The sequence below is a fragment of the Chaetura pelagica genome, unplaced genomic scaffold, assembly GCF_000747805.2.
Source record: "Chaetura pelagica isolate M959 unplaced genomic scaffold, ChaPel_1.0 scaffold731, whole genome shotgun sequence".
Classification (NCBI taxonomy): Eukaryota; Metazoa; Chordata; class Aves; order Apodiformes; family Apodidae; genus Chaetura; species Chaetura pelagica.
This window is the reverse complement of record NW_009952155.1, coordinates 175,913-190,483: the sequence shown is the minus strand read 5'-3', so window position 1 is coordinate 190,483 and position 14,571 is coordinate 175,913. Positions and strand designations below refer to the sequence as shown.

At 54.0% G+C, this 14,571-nt stretch overlaps 2 protein-coding genes across 2 annotated transcripts in view; one reads left to right on the top strand and one right to left on the bottom strand.

Moving 5' to 3' along the window:
* Nucleotides 1–829, top strand: part of RHOBTB2 (Rho-related BTB domain containing 2) — a 16,585-nt gene extending 15,756 nt beyond the window's left edge. Inside the window, 4 exon segments of the mRNA XM_010007163.1 lie at nucleotides 38–126; nucleotides 416–521; nucleotides 604–747; nucleotides 750–829. Coding sequence (XP_010005465.1) covers nucleotides 38–126; nucleotides 416–521; nucleotides 604–747; nucleotides 750–829 — 419 coding nt within the window.
* Nucleotides 830–6,808: 5,979 nt separating this feature from the next.
* LOC104397222 (tumor necrosis factor receptor superfamily member 10B-like) lies at nucleotides 6,809–10,558 on the bottom strand. Its single transcript, XM_010007170.1, has 9 exons — nucleotides 10,499–10,558; nucleotides 10,292–10,295; nucleotides 9,855–9,983; nucleotides 9,191–9,305; nucleotides 9,017–9,105; nucleotides 8,817–8,906; nucleotides 8,648–8,688; nucleotides 8,171–8,293; nucleotides 6,809–7,240 (listed from the first exon to the last, which is right to left on the bottom strand). Exons 1-9 carry the CDS (start codon nucleotides 10,556–10,558, stop codon nucleotides 6,809–6,811), a joined length of 1,083 nt encoding a protein of 360 aa, XP_010005472.1.
* Nucleotides 10,559–14,571: the final 4,013 nt, after the last annotated feature.

Here is a 14,571-nt window from a genome sequence, read left to right as displayed (position 1 = left end):
GCCACCCCATAACCCTGTGTGTCCCCCCCCCCCACAGAGCAGTACACTGTCACTGGCCTGATGGAGGCGGCGCAGATGATGGTGGACATCGATGGGGACGTCCTCGTGTTCCTGGAGCTAGCTCAGGTAGGACAGAACAGGACAGGGCCCTGTGTCAGCAGGGATGGGGTGAGGTACTGGGTGATGCCATGTCCAGCAGCTCCAGGGGGATGATGCTGCCCTGGCAGAGAAGGCAACCGGGTCTTGGATGTCCGTGGAGGAACAGGGTGGTGGTTCTGATGTGGGTTGGGTTGGTGGTGGCTCCGATCCGGGCTGGTGGTGGTTCTGATGTGGGCTGGTGGTTCCTCTGATGGGGACGGGTGGTTCTTTAGACGTGGGCTGGTGGTGGCTCTGATGTGGGCTCCATCTCTTCCAGTTCCACTGCGCCTACCAGCTGGCTGACTGGTGCCTCCACCACATCTGCACCAACTACAACAACGTCTGCCGCAAGTTCCCGCGGGACATGAAGGCCATGTCAGGAGGTGAGCAGGGACCAGGGTGGGCTGACGGGGGAGGGTGTCCTGGTAGTCCCAGCATTGTCCTCACCTCCTCTTCTCCCTGCAGAGAACCAGGAGTACTTCGAGAAGCACCGCTGGCCGCCGGTGTGGTACCTGAAGGAGGAGGATCACTACCAGCGGGCGAAGAAGGAGCGGGAGAAGGAAGACTACCTCCACCTCAAACGGCAGCCCAAGAGGAGGGGGGTCTTCTGGTAAGTCTTCTCCCTCCTTCATCGCCGCCAGCCACAGCCTCCTCTTCTTCCTCCTCCTCCTCCTCCTCGGCTGTGGTTTGAAAGCCCATCCTTGCCCTGGCTCCAGCATCCCTGGGAGGAGACGGGGAGGAAGAGGAGAAGGAAGAGGAAGGGTGGGATGACCTGCCCCAGCACCAGGCGTGGAGTGGATGCCACCAGCTGAAGTTCAGAGGAGATGGTGGGAGCAGGGGTGGCAGCAGGGGCCTGGCCCTGCAGAGGAGCCCCGGGTGCTCCTGGAGCCCTGCTCGCCCCGCGCCGCGGCCGCCAGCGCGCCCGAGGCCTGGCAGAGACTGAGCAGCAGGAGAAACTCACGTTTACAGGAGCACGAGGGCTGTGTCGTGGTTTCCTTTTGGGTTTGGTTTTTGTTCTCTTTTTTTGGTTTGTTTTTTTGTTTTCCTTTGGAACATCAGCAGCATGAGGACAAGGAGAAGAAGAAGAAGAAACCCATCCTCCTTCCACTTTGGAGTTGTAACCAGAAGCTGTGGGATGTGGTTGGTTTGTCCAACAGCATCTCACCACCCTGAGCAGCCAGAGCTGCTGCCAAGGGGGTTCCTGTCCCCCCTCTTTGACTTGCAGCAGGGTCAGGGCAGGGTGCAGGGGACTTTGGTCCCCAAATGCCTCCAGGCACTGCAGCATCATCCCTCTTTTCTCACGAGTGGGATCTAACTCGGGGAGGGGACAGGAGCCCTCTCCTCCCTGCCACTAACTTGGCATCTTTTTTTTTAAAAAAAAGAAAACTAAAAGCAAAAAAAAAAAACAACCCAACAAACCCCATGACCCCAACAACCCCAAACCCACCCCCCCCCTCAACCTGCCACACCAGAAACCAACCCCAGGCCCTGGCCTTGGGATTTTAAAGGCTGGAAGGTTCCATTGTAATAAATGGTATTTTAAAAGCCCAGCGTGATCCCTGTGTGTCTGGGAGGAAGCAGCTGGGCAGCTTTGTGCCCTGGATGGGGTGACACCCACACCCCTCCACCAGCACTCCCAGGAGGGACAGGGACAGTGGAAAAGGCTCCAACTATCAAATAAACCCTGTAGAGGTGGCTTTGCCATCAGACTCACTTTGCATGCCCCACCTGTGTCCTTGTAGGTGCACGAATGTCTGTGGCAGGAGAAGGTGCCGTGGGCAGAGCCACCCATCCCAGGGAGGTTTGCAGGACTGTCAGGCAGGGAGGGAGACAAAACTCTGCTTGTCAGGAGGTTTGTAGGACTGTCAGGCAGGGAGGGAGCCACAATTCTGCTTGTCTTTCCCAGCTGGAAAGGGGAAAAGCTCTTTTGAGCCCATCTCTGCTGCTGGACTGAGGACATAGGGATGGCTCCTGGGGGTGTCACCTCCCACTCTGTCCCGGCTGGCCTCAGTAGAGCACTTTGGGAGTCATTTCACATGCTTATCCTTGGCCACGGATGCAGGAGCAGGGCTGCAGCTCCAGCAAACTTTCACTCCATGTCTGCCCACTTTGCAGCCCCAGCCAGCAGGCAAGATGGCAGGTTTCTTTCCCTCTCAAATCCGGGCACTCACCATTGCTTCCGAGTCCCGTTTGCCTTCCCCAGGCCAGGACCTCCATGTCCCAGCATTAAATCCTGCACGTGCCTGGCCCTGTGGGAGCTACCTGCCAAGGTCTGAATCCTTGAGAGGTACCAGGCTGCCCAGGACACATCCTTGGGCACAAAGCAGGTCACCAAGACCTCCTGCTTTTAGCACTTGAGAAAATACTTGGCGTTACAAACGAACCCGACGGGAGCGCGAGGGGGCTTTTCTGGGAGCCCTTTTTCTCACCTAGCACTGCATGGATTTTGCAAAGCAGCTACTGCAGCACACAGAGCCCAGGCTTGGGGAGCACCACAGCCCCCCTAGGCAGCAACAGCAGCCTCATTAGGGGGGGGTCAGCAGCATCACTTGGCCCCCGGGGGGGGGGGAAGGGGTTCCAGCCCCACCCAGCGCGCACGCCCAGGGACTGAGATTTCAGCCTCCAACTTTTGCAGGTGACTTAAGATGGTGGGACTCACGGCTTAGGTGTAAAAAAGCAGAGCTCAGGTTGGCTGCTGAGGAGTTTCCCTGGTGGAAGCATCACTGGTGGGGCCCATTCCTGGCAGGATTCCAGCGTGGCAAGAGGACTAATGCCACGGGCTGGGTCCCGGGTGCCAACGTGGAACAAGCTGCTGAGCATCAGGGTCCAGCTCCTTTTGGTGCCCACGGACACCTGGAACAGATGATGGTCAATGTTATGGCAGAGCAAAGTGTATGTGTGGGGGTAATAAAAAAAAAAGCAAAATATGAGAAATCAGGAAGGTTTTTTTAAAAATGTTTATTCTTCCTTCATAAAAAGATGTAAAACCTGGGAAGAGCAAGCTCGCTGGGACGGAGCTTGGCATAAAAACCTGATAATGCATAGTAAAAAACCACTATTTTTATATTAGGTTTTAAGTTAATATATGTATAAGTTTACTATTACTAAATAAATACATAAATACACATCTTCAGCTTGTGTTTTCTAAATGAGGAGGGGTGGGAGGGATGAGCATAGGGTGTGGTTTGGGCACCATTCCGCAATGAGTAAAACATCCCAGTGTTCCCAGCAGCCCAAACATCCCCAAACCAGCTACTGGGATGAAAAAAAAGACCTGTATCCCAGCCCAAACCAGTACCCTTGGCTCGCTGAGAGGGGCTGGTGATGTTCTCCTCTCTTTGGTGAGGTCCCAGTGGGCTGGGCTGGACTGGGGTGGCAGCATGTGTAGCCAGCTCAAGTACTGGGGGAGTTTTTTCCAGCCAAGTTGTCCCTGAGCTTAAAGAGCCTGAGCAAAGGGCCAAGGGGCTGAGGACCAACCCATCCAGCTGCTGGATGGATGGCAGGTCCCCACAACCCTGCTCAGACCTCAGTGCAATCACCATCCCATGGTCACTGGAGACAGACAAGGGTCAGCAAAGCCACCCTGTAGCCAAGGGAATGGGAACTGACTTGGCCGAGGTCCCAGAGAAGGAGGTTTCTGGCACACCAATACTTTGCTGCCCCCATTCCTCACAGCCTTTCCTGGGCAAGCCCAGTGATCCCAGACCACTGGGATTCCCATCCTCTCCTCCAAGTCCAGTTTCAAACCGACTCCCAGTAACAAGCAGAACAACCACAAGCTAAAAAGCTGATTCAGACAACGTTAAGTAAACCAAGAACCCCAGGAACATCTGCCCACCAACCATACAGTATGAAGCTTGCTAGCCACCTAGGAGATGTTCTACAAGCAGAAGCCATTGCATGATGCCAAGAGTCTGAGGATGAGCCAGATAAAACCCACAGGGATGCCTGTGTCCTGCACAGGCCCTTCTCTGTGCTGGTCCTGAAGATGTCCAGGTAAGTACCAGTGCTTCCAGGTGAGAAAGTCCCACAAGCAGCTTGTAATTTCCCAGCTCTGTGCTTTGACTCTGAAATGAAGGCACCAGCTTGAATTTCATTAGGAAGCAGCAATACTGAGTCCATAGCTACAGACAGGACCATAAGGTTTGTCCTTCATCAGAGGATCAACTCCTCTGGGCTCAGCTCAACTGTACAATAGCTTCAAAAAGAGAAGAGCCACAGAAGAGTTATAAACAGAACATTCAAGTCTTCTCAGAAGTATTTATGACTTCAGCTTGAAGAGGGGAGGAGCTCAGCTGACTTCATATTGGAAATACCCCTGCTGGACCAGCTTGAAGGAGATGTCCTCTGCAATCCCTCCAAGATTGATGTCGTGCAGGGCAGCCAGCAGCATGTTCACAGAGGCATTGATCCCTTGTCTGTTAAGCCAGGTGTTGAGCATCTGGAAGAAGGGCTCCAGAGAAGCCTTGTCATTTGTCTCTGCAAGGGCAATGTCATTCTCCAGCAGATCAAGGGCTCGGCCAAACCTCTTCCAGTCTTTTACAGGCACTTGTTGGGCAAAGATGTCAAAAGAACGTCGCAAATCTGGAGGGGGGAAAGGGAAAAGCTCAGAGAACAGAGCTAGAGAGCTTCCTCTCTTGGCCTGGAGAGAAGGAGGCTGAGCTCAGACCTCAGTGCAATCACCATCCCATGGTCACTGGAGACAGACAAGGGTCAGCAAAGCCACCCTGTAGCCAAGGGAATGGGAACTGACTTGGCCGAGGTCCCAGAGAAGGAGGTTTCTGGCACACCAATACTTTGCTGCCCCCATTCCTCACAGCCTTTCCTGGGCAAGCCCAGTGATCCCAGACCACTGGGATTCCCATCCTCTCCTCCAAGTCCAGTTTCAAACCGACTCCCAGTAACAAGCAGAACAACCACAAGCTAAAAAGCTGATTCAGACAACGTTAAGTAAACCAAGAACCCCAGGAACATCTGCCCACCAACCATACAGTATGAAGCTTGCTAGCCACCTAGGAGATGTTCTACAAGCAGAAGCCATTGCATGATGCCAAGAGTCTGAGGATGAGCCAGATAAAACCCACAGGGATGCCTGTGTCCTGCACAGGCCCTTCTCTGTGCTGGTCCTGAAGATGTCCAGGTAAGTACCAGTGCTTCCAGGTGAGAAAGTCCCACAAGCAGCTTGTAATTTCCCAGCTCTGTGCTTTGACTCTGAAATGAAGGCACCAGCTTGAATTTCATTAGGAAGCAGCAATACTGAGTCCATAGCTACAGACAGGACCATAAGGTTTGTCCTTCATCAGAGGATCAACTCCTCTGGGCTCAGCTCAACTGTACAATAGCTTCAAAAAGAGAAGAGCCACAGAAGAGTTATAAACAGAACATTCAAGTCTTCTCAGAAGTATTTATGACTTCAGCTTGAAGAGGGGAGGAGCTCAGCTGACTTCATATTGGAAATACCCCTGCTGGACCAGCTTGAAGGAGATGTCCTCTGCAATCCCTCCAAGATTGATGTCGTGCAGGGCAGCCAGCAGCATGTTCACAGAGGCATTGATCCCTTGTCTGTTAAGCCAGGTGTTGAGCATCTGGAAGAAGGGCTCCAGAGAAGCCTTGTCATTTGTCTCTGCAAGGGCAATGTCATTCTCCAGCAGATCAAGGGCTCGGCCAAACCTCTTCCAGTCTTTTACAGGCACTTGTTGGGCAAAGATGTCAAAAGAACGTCGCAAATCTGGAGGGGGGAAAGGGAAAAGCTCAGAGAACAGAGCTAGAGAGCTTCCTCTCTTGGCCTGGAGAGAAGGAGGCTGAGGGGAGACCTTCTCACTCTCTACAACTCCCTCAAAGGAGGTTGTAAGAAGGATGGGATTGGGCTGTTCAATGGAGATACAAGAGACAGGACAAGAGGGAACGGCCTCAAGTTGTGCCAGGTGGTCACTGGAGACAGACAAGGGTCAGCAAAGCCACCCTGTAGCCAAGGGAATGGGAACTGACTTGGCCGAGGTCCCAGAGAAGGAGGTTTCTGGCACACCAATACTTTGCTGCCCCCATTCCTCACAGCCTTTCCTGGGCAAGCCCAGTGATCCCAGACCACTGGGATTCCCATCCTCTCCTCCAAGTCCAGTTTCAAACCGACTCCCAGTAACAAGCAGAACAACCACAAGCTAAAAAGCTGATTCAGACAACGTTAAGTAAACCAAGAACCCCAGGAACATCTGCCCACCAACCATACAGTATGAAGCTTGCTAGCCACCTAGGAGATGTTCTACAAGCAGAAGCCATTGCATGATGCCAAGAGTCTGAGGATGAGCCAGATAAAACCCACAGGGATGCCTGTGTCCTGCACAGGCCCTTCTCTGTGCTGGTCCTGAAGATGTCCAGGTAAGTACCAGTGCTTCCAGGTGAGAAAGTCCCACAAGCAGCTTGTAATTTCCCAGCTCTGTGCTTTGACTCTGAAATGAAGGCACCAGCTTGAATTTCATTAGGAAGCAGCAATACTGAGTCCATAGCTACAGACAGGACCATAAGGTTTGTCCTTCATCAGAGGATCAACTCCTCTGGGCTCAGCTCAACTGTACAATAGCTTCAAAAAGAGAAGAGCCACAGAAGAGTTATAAACAGAACATTCAAGTCTTCTCAGAAGTATTTATGACTTCAGCTTGAAGAGGGGAGGAGCTCAGCTGACTTCATATTGGAAATACCCCTGCTGGACCAGCTTGAAGGAGATGTCCTCTGCAATCCCTCCAAGATTGATGTCGTGCAGGGCAGCCAGCAGCATGTTCACAGAGGCATTGATCCCTTGTCTGTTAAGCCAGGTGTTGAGCATCTGGAAGAAGGGCTCCAGAGAAGCCTTGTCATTTGTCTCTGCAAGGGCAATGTCATTCTCCAGCAGATCAAGGGCTCGGCCAAACCTCTTCCAGTCTTTTACAGGCACTTGTTGGGCAAAGATGTCAAAAGAACGTCGCAAATCTGGAGGGGGGAAAGGGAAAAGCTCAGAGAACAGAGCTAGAGAGCTTCCTCTCTTGGCCTGGAGAGAAGGAGGCTGAGGGGAGACCTTCTCACTCTCTACAACTCCCTCAAAGGAGGTTGTAAGAAGGATGGGATTGGGCTGTTCAATGGAGATACAAGAGACAGGACAAGAGGGAACGGCCTCAAGTTGTGCCAGGGGAGGTTTAGATTGGATGTCAGGAAGAATTTTTTTTACCAAAAGGGTTGTCAGGGATTTAAGGGTCACAGAGACATTGTACTTAGGGAGGTGGTTTAGTTAAGGACTGGTCAGTGTCAGGTTAATGGTTGGACTGGATGATTTTGAAGGTCTTTTCCAACCAAGGGGATTCTGTATATCAGGGGAGAGCATGGTCAGCTGGTTCAGAAAGGATTTTGCCCCAAAAGCTCACCCTGCAGGGTCACCCCCTCCCTGCCCCCTGGGCCCCACACTTACAGTACATGGGGTCTTTTCCTTCTACCAGATTTCCTGGAACCAGATTCCTCCTGGGTGGTGCAGTGGGATACGATCTTCTAATTGTCTGGAAAGATAATGTGCTATAGCAGCCACCCTGGAACAGGTTGGGCAGGGAAGCTGTGGCTGCCCCATCCCTGCAAGTGTCCAAGGTCAGGTTGGATGGGGCTTGGAGCAGCCTGGGCTGGTGGGAGGTGTCCCTGCCCGTGCAGGGGGTTGGATTTAGATGATCTTGAAGGTCCCTTCCAACTCAAACCATTCTATGATTCTATGACCCACCAAGCCCTGGCTCAAACACTGTCCCTAAGCCCCAGTATTGGAGGAGGAGGTTGAAGACCATCTCTGTCTCTCCTGCTGGGGCAGGAGACCACCACATTCCCCCAGGACACCCATCATTTTCTAGCTTTGGGATGACAGGTTTTGCAGTCCTGAAACCAGAAAAAGGACAGGAGACTCCTTGCTGTCTCCATGCAGAACCTGTTATCCAGCTCAGGAAGCCCCTGAAGCTGATCAGCTTGGTGAAGGCAGAGGAAAGCACCAGAAACTGGCCAACCAGGAGAGAGGAACACATTCATGTACCTCAGGTCCTGGAGCATTGGGAATCACTGGACTTGATGCCCTGAGGAGCTGCTCGTTGCGGATGTTGTCCTGGGTCCCCCGGCCTCCCCGCTGGAGCTTCCTCAGCTGCTGCCTCAGGTAGTCCTGAGGCAGGAGAGAGGCACAAAGCAGCTGTGTCTGGTGGTCCTGGTGGTTTCAGGTCCAGCACAGCCTTCCCTTTAACCCTGGGACTCCACCCTGGATGTGCTGGCACCTCTGCCAGGGGAGCTATGACAGCACTGGGGAGGGGGCTGCAAGCCCCCCACATACAGCAGGGCACTACAAAAGACCTTCTTCTGCTTGGCCCAGCTCCACCACACCCCTGCAGGGATGAGACTTATCCTCCTGCTCCTCCAGCCTTCCCAGGACCTGCAGGCTAAGTGGGGAGCAGAGAGGGGACCTCACCCCACCCCCAAAAACAGAGCTGCCACCCCCCAACACACCATCCCAACAACTCACCATCGCGCTGCAGGACTTGCTACTCAGGTTCTTCCCATCTCCTGGAAGATGAAAATGATGCTGTGATCCCTCTTCCCTCAGGCATGTTCCTCTTCCCACCCAGCCCACACCCATGCAGAGCCTCTAGCTGGGATGAGCACCCCAGGGATCCCCCACTCCTGGTACTCACCTGAGGAATGGTGGCAGTAGCATTTCCACAGGACAAAGACCCCAAGGACCACTGCAAGTGGCCCCAGTATGATCAACGCAATCCAGTGTCCTAAAATGGATAAATCAGGGGGTGTGAGGAGCTGCTCCCGGTGCCCTCAGCAGTAGCTCATACCTCTCTCCCTCAGCCCACTCCCCCCACCTCCAGCAGCCCCCACTCACCAGCTAAGCCAGAGGTGGTGGTGGCAGGACCACAGCGGCGGTCGCTGTGCGGAGTGCAGGGAGCCAGCTCCACTTCTCCCTCGGGACACCTGGGAAAGGGAGAGACAGGGCAGGCTCAGTGGCCAGGAATCCCAGCACCCATCCCAGTGGGACCCACCATGTTGCCCAGCTCACCGGGGCCGGCACTTCTGGCACATCTCACAGGGGTGGTCAGGGGAGCAGAAGGTGCCGTTCCTGCAGACGCACTGGGTATTGCTGGTGTTGCGGCAGGGACTCAGCTCAACCTGATCTGTGGGTGAGAGGAGACATAGCTCGACCCCAGCCCCTCCACACCACACTCATCCTCCTCTTCCTTCGTTAAGGCAGCTAACAACCCGAGCTGACCCACAAGCAAAGCCCTCTGGTGTTGAGTTTCATAGAATCATAGAACGGTGAAGGTTGGAAGGGACCTTGAAGATCATCAGGATCCAACCTCCCTGCTATGAGCTGGGGCACCTCCCACTTGACCAGGCTGCTCCAAGCCTTTCAGCCTTACCCTTTCCTGCCCCACATCTCACCGTGCCCCAGAGAAAAGCAATGCTTGCATCAAAGCTCCACCAGCAGCCTACAACACTGCCTTGAACCTGGTCCTCCACGTCCTTGCTGGGCGGAGGTCTGGTGTCCAAGCTGGAACGCTGCATTGAATGGAGATGTAGGTCTAGCCACTACACTGATCCCAGACCCAGCCTGCTCCCTGCAGCCTGAGCCACTCGTTGGGGACACATGCTCTTAGAAGTCTGTGGTCAGAGGAACCCAGCCTGTGCCACCACCCAGCACCACCCTCTCACACCTCTCGTACCTTCCCGACACGTCTGGCAGCCGAGGCACTTGGTGAAGTCGTTTGGGTATTCAATGTACTCGTCCTTCTTACAGGGCAAACACTTGCTGGAGCCATTCTGTTCTTTGCAGTGCTCTGCAACATAGGTGCCTGCAAGGAGGGGTGGAGGAGAAAGAGAAGGGTGAACACAGGAGCCTGAAGAGGGATCTCCTCAATGCTGATCAATATCTCCAGGGGTTGTCAGGAGGGGGGGGACCAGACTCTGCTCAGGGGTGTCCACAGGGCAATGGGCACAAACTGGAGCACAGGAGGGTCAAACTAAACATAAGGACTTCTTGATTCTGAGGGTAACAGCCCTGGGACAGGCTGTCCAAGGAGGTTGTGGAGTCTCCATCCCTGGGATCTGCTCTAGGGGATCCTGCTCTAGATGATCTCCAGAGGTCCCTTCCAACCCTCACCACTCTGTGACACAACACAGGACAGAGATATCTTTGCAGAAAGGGCAAATTGTGCTGCCCGTGAAGGTAAAGGGCAAATCAGGAATCATCAAAAGAAAAACATCCCCATAATGACTCCTTAGATCTCCTGGCAGCAGAGCAGGGGAGAGCTGGAGCACTGACAGGCAGAATTCCCAGCATAGGATGTGATGTCTGAGCCCATCCTACCTGCAGGGCACTTCCTGCAGTAGAGATCGCTGTCTTGGACTTGATAAAACTCTTCCCCATCCCTGCTTGGGTCCAAGGGATACAACTTGTCCCTCCTATTCAGTGGTGCTGCAGGAGTTCCCAACGTAACTTCCTGTTAAAAAAATACAGAAAAATCTGGGTTAAAAACCACTCCAAGTCCGTGGGGCAAGGGAAGAAAGAGAAGGGCAAGAGCTGTTCTGATGAACCAGGAAAGGAGCTCTGGGACAGCTCAGAGCCACTGGACCTGGCAGCCAAACCTTGACGCAAGTGAAGGGCACTTTCCCAGTTTCAGGCTGGTTATTTCCTTGGCAAAGCATAAGGAGGAGGTATGCAGAGGGATTCCCACGTGCCAGGCCATCAGCAAGGCAAAGGCTCACTAACATTTCCTTAGGATAACATCAGGCCCCCCTTCCTTCCCCAATTTCTGAGCACGTGAACCAACAGCACCGAAGAAAATGGAAGGGCGGGGAAGAGGAACAAGGAGGGCGTTTGTGGGGAGGAAACCAGCCCTGTGTCAAGGTTGGCACATGGCTCCTGTGCCCACAAGAAACACCCGGGCTGCTCCAGGCTCCCAGGGGACAAGCACAAGCTCCAGCATTTCCACAATATCCCTGTTATCTTGCTGTGGATCGGGAAGCAACGGCCCCGTTTCTGCCAGCTCACTGGGCACCTTTCTGCTGGCTCAGCTCTTGCTGGGATGCTCCAACTCCAGGGGGATAATATTCAACAGGAATGGCCCCTCATCCCATCAGGACTTGAGGTCCTTCAGGCACCCCATGTCCCTAAAGGGGACAGTGCCCTTGGCATCTCAGCCTGCACAGGGCACAGCTGCTCCACGGACACAAAACCTGCCCTAACTTCTGGCCCCTGCCCCTCAAGCTGGGGCAGGGGTGCTGTGTGTGGCACAGCAGTGAAAGTCTCAGCAGAGACACTTTCTCCTTTCCCTCCCATACTCGGGCATGAAACCTGCCTCTCTTTAACCGTGGGGCAAGGGAAGAAAGAGAAGGGCAAGAGCTGTTCTGATGAACCAGGAAAGGAGCTCTGGGACAGCTCAGAGCCACTGGACCTGGCAGCCAAACCTTGACGCAAGTGAAGGGCACTTTCCCAGTTTCAGGCTGGTTATTTCCTTGGCAAAGCATAAGGAGGAGGTATGCAGAGGGATTCCCACGTGCCAGGCCATCAGCAAGGCAAAGGCTCACTAACATTTCCTTAGGATAACATCAGGCCCCCCTTCCTTCCCCAATTTCTGAGCACGTGAACCAACAGCACCGAAGAAAATGGAAGGGCGGGGAAGAGGAACAAGGAGGGCGTTTGTGGGGAGGAAACCAGCCCTGTGTCAAGGTTGGCACATGGCTCCTGTGCCCACAAGAAACACCCGGGCTGCTCCAGGCTCCCAGGGGACAAGCACAAGCTCCAGCATTTCCACAATATCCCTGTTATCTTGCTGTGGATCGGGAAGCAACGGCCCCGTTTCTGCCAGCTCACTGGGCACCTTTCTGCTGGCTCAGCTCTTGCTGGGATGCTCCAACTCCAGGGGGATAATATTCAACAGGAATGGCCCCTCATCCCATCAGGACTTGAGGTCCTTCAGGCACCCCATGTCCCTAAAGGGGACAGTGCCCTTGGCATCTCAGCCTGCACAGGGCACAGCTGCTCCACGGACACAAAACCTGCCCTAACTTCTGGCCCCTGCCCCTCAAGCTTGGGCAGGGGTGCTGTGTGTGGCACAGCAGTGAAAGTCTCAGCAGAGACACTTTCTCCTTTCCCTCCCATACTCGGGCATGAAACCTGCCTCTCTTTAACTGCAAATATTTCTCCTGTGAGTCAGAAGCTGCCTTGAAAGGCTGAAACAATAGAGTTTTCCTCTGAGCCAGACAGGCCATGTAGAGACCCAATCCCTCCCCCTTCCTCCAGAGACTGCTTCCAGCACTTGTGCAAGGAAGGGGGTGTGTGTGAAAGCCAGCTGGAGGAGGTCTGGCTGCTTTGAAAGACCCACCACACCACCACTGAGAGCAAGCCAGGCCACGAGAGGGTGACACTCCCCCCCACATCCCCTAGCACCCAGCTTGGCCTAGAGACACAGAGAAGTATAGACCCTTCAAGCCCTGGCCAGCCTGGGTACAGGACCATCTCCAGACCCAGCCTTGGAGAAACCAAACCCACATCTCTTCAACAGCTTCTGGTTTTGCATCTCCTGCTGCTTCCTCCAACCGGGAGGGTTTGCAAGTGTATAACATGCTTTTCTATCCAGCTTAAGAGAGAAATTCTGCCTTAACTTCCCAGCCACAAGCAGCTCTCAGGGCTTTTCCCACTCTGCTCCTGAAAGCCTTCAGGGACTGGGCAACCTGCCCCACCACCTCACTGTCCCCACAGGGGAATGAAAAAAAATAAGCTTTTTCCCCCCCCCATTCAAACTCAGCCAGGCTGTGAAGGTGATCACAGCAACAACTACCCATTATCTGCTGTTTGGAAAAGCCCGAGGCACAGGATTCCATTGCCTTTCACCAAACAACAACTCAGCAGAGCTCACACACAAGTGCACGATAAGGTTTATCAGCTCCCACCACCTTCCCCAGCAAGTGCAGCTCAAGTGCATCATCCCACCACAGAGCCCTTGGCAGGCAAGGGCCACATCCCTGACTAACCCATCAGACTTGCAAAGCACGGGGAGAGAAACCAGGCTGGGAGCCGTGGGCGGGTGAGCCACAGTGGGATTCCAGAGTAGTTTTCACCCACAGTAAACATCCCAAGAAAGCAACGTTGCCTCAAGGCAGAGGAATTACCAGGCAGAGGAATCCTCAAACCCTTCCGCAGTTAAAAGTCTCTTCCCCTGGATGCTCAAGTTTGACAGAAAGTTCTGGGAAGCATCAACCTTCAAACTTTCCCTTCATCCATCCTTGATTTGTTTTTAATCCTGAAGGGATCCCAAGGAAGGGGTTGGACCCTCGAGAAGAAGACAGACCCCTCGTTCAACTCTTGACCAGCAAGGAACACCTGTGAGGCCTTGATGGCAGCAGGAAAGGCTTTTAGCCAACAGTGTGAAGGAGCCAGGCTAAAAGAGATGGCAGGCAGACACCCGATGTGTGTCTGCTCCTAGGGGACAGGCCTGACAAACACACCAGGGTGTCCCTCCCCACACCAAGACTTTCTGAGGATGGAAGCTGAGCTCCCACAGTGATCCAACAACATTCCTCCTCAGAAGCCAGTGGCCCAGGTCCAGGCATGATGCAACAAGTATCAGAGGAAGGAAACGCAGTCGTAATATCGTACGACTATGACGTGGGACATCAGGCCTGAGCTCTCCCTCCTCTTGAATAAAAGAAGGTAGTAAAAGTTAAAGAAAGAGGCTGTCAAGTGACACAAGTTTTGGTTTGGTAAGGATAAACTCTCATGATCAATACAGGGAAGGAAATGAATGAGAAGGCTGATGTGCTTTGAAAAACCTCTTACGTCACTACTGATTCTGGGGACAGGAATTCCATCACTGGGCAAGTCTGGGGCCACAGCAGGGCCAGGCCCCCACATGGATTGCAGGCCAGCCCCGGGATAAAACTCAGGGTGGAATATCCCTGGGGATAAACTTCAGGGTGGGATCCCACTCCCTTCAGGTGAGACAAGACTTAAGGTATTTGCGCCTGATCCATGGGGAAACGTGATCCGCACAGAGGGGATTTTCTGTCCCAAAAACCAGGGGCACTGAGGGGTGGGCCATCCTCTGGGCAAGTTAGAGAGGCAGAATTCCTGCAGCAGGCTGCCCGGAGCTGCCTACAGTCCTGGCATTGCATCCAGAGCACGAGGGAGGGACAGGAAGAGAGCGGGAATCCCCTGCGGTGACGCCTCAGGGCCATATTTCTGCCCCGCACACGTGTGCACCTGCCCCCCCTGCCCCACACCCGGGAGGGCTGAGATCACCCCATCCACCCCACCCCTCTTCTACCCTGCCCCACAGCCTCAATCCCGGCCCCCCCTGGCCTGCAAAACCTGCCCAGGTGAGTAACCCCCCACGCCCTACCAGCCCAGCTCCCCTCCCGTGGGCACTGCCCTGGTGAACC

Excerpts from the sequence above, each read along its gene's own strand:
- LOC104397222 (XM_010007170.1), bottom strand. The coding sequence starts at position 10,558 with ATGGGGAAGAGTTTTATCAAGTCCAAGACAGCGATCTCTACTGCAGGA. Across the intron at positions 8,907-9,016 it reads CACCACCTCTGGCTTAGCTG|GACACTGGATTGCGTTGATC; the intron begins GTGAGTGGGGGC and ends TATCCATTTTAG. Across the intron at positions 7,241-8,170 it reads CCAATGCTCCAGGACCTGAG|CCCAATCCCATCCTTCTTAC; the intron begins GTACATGAATGT and ends TCCATTGAACAG.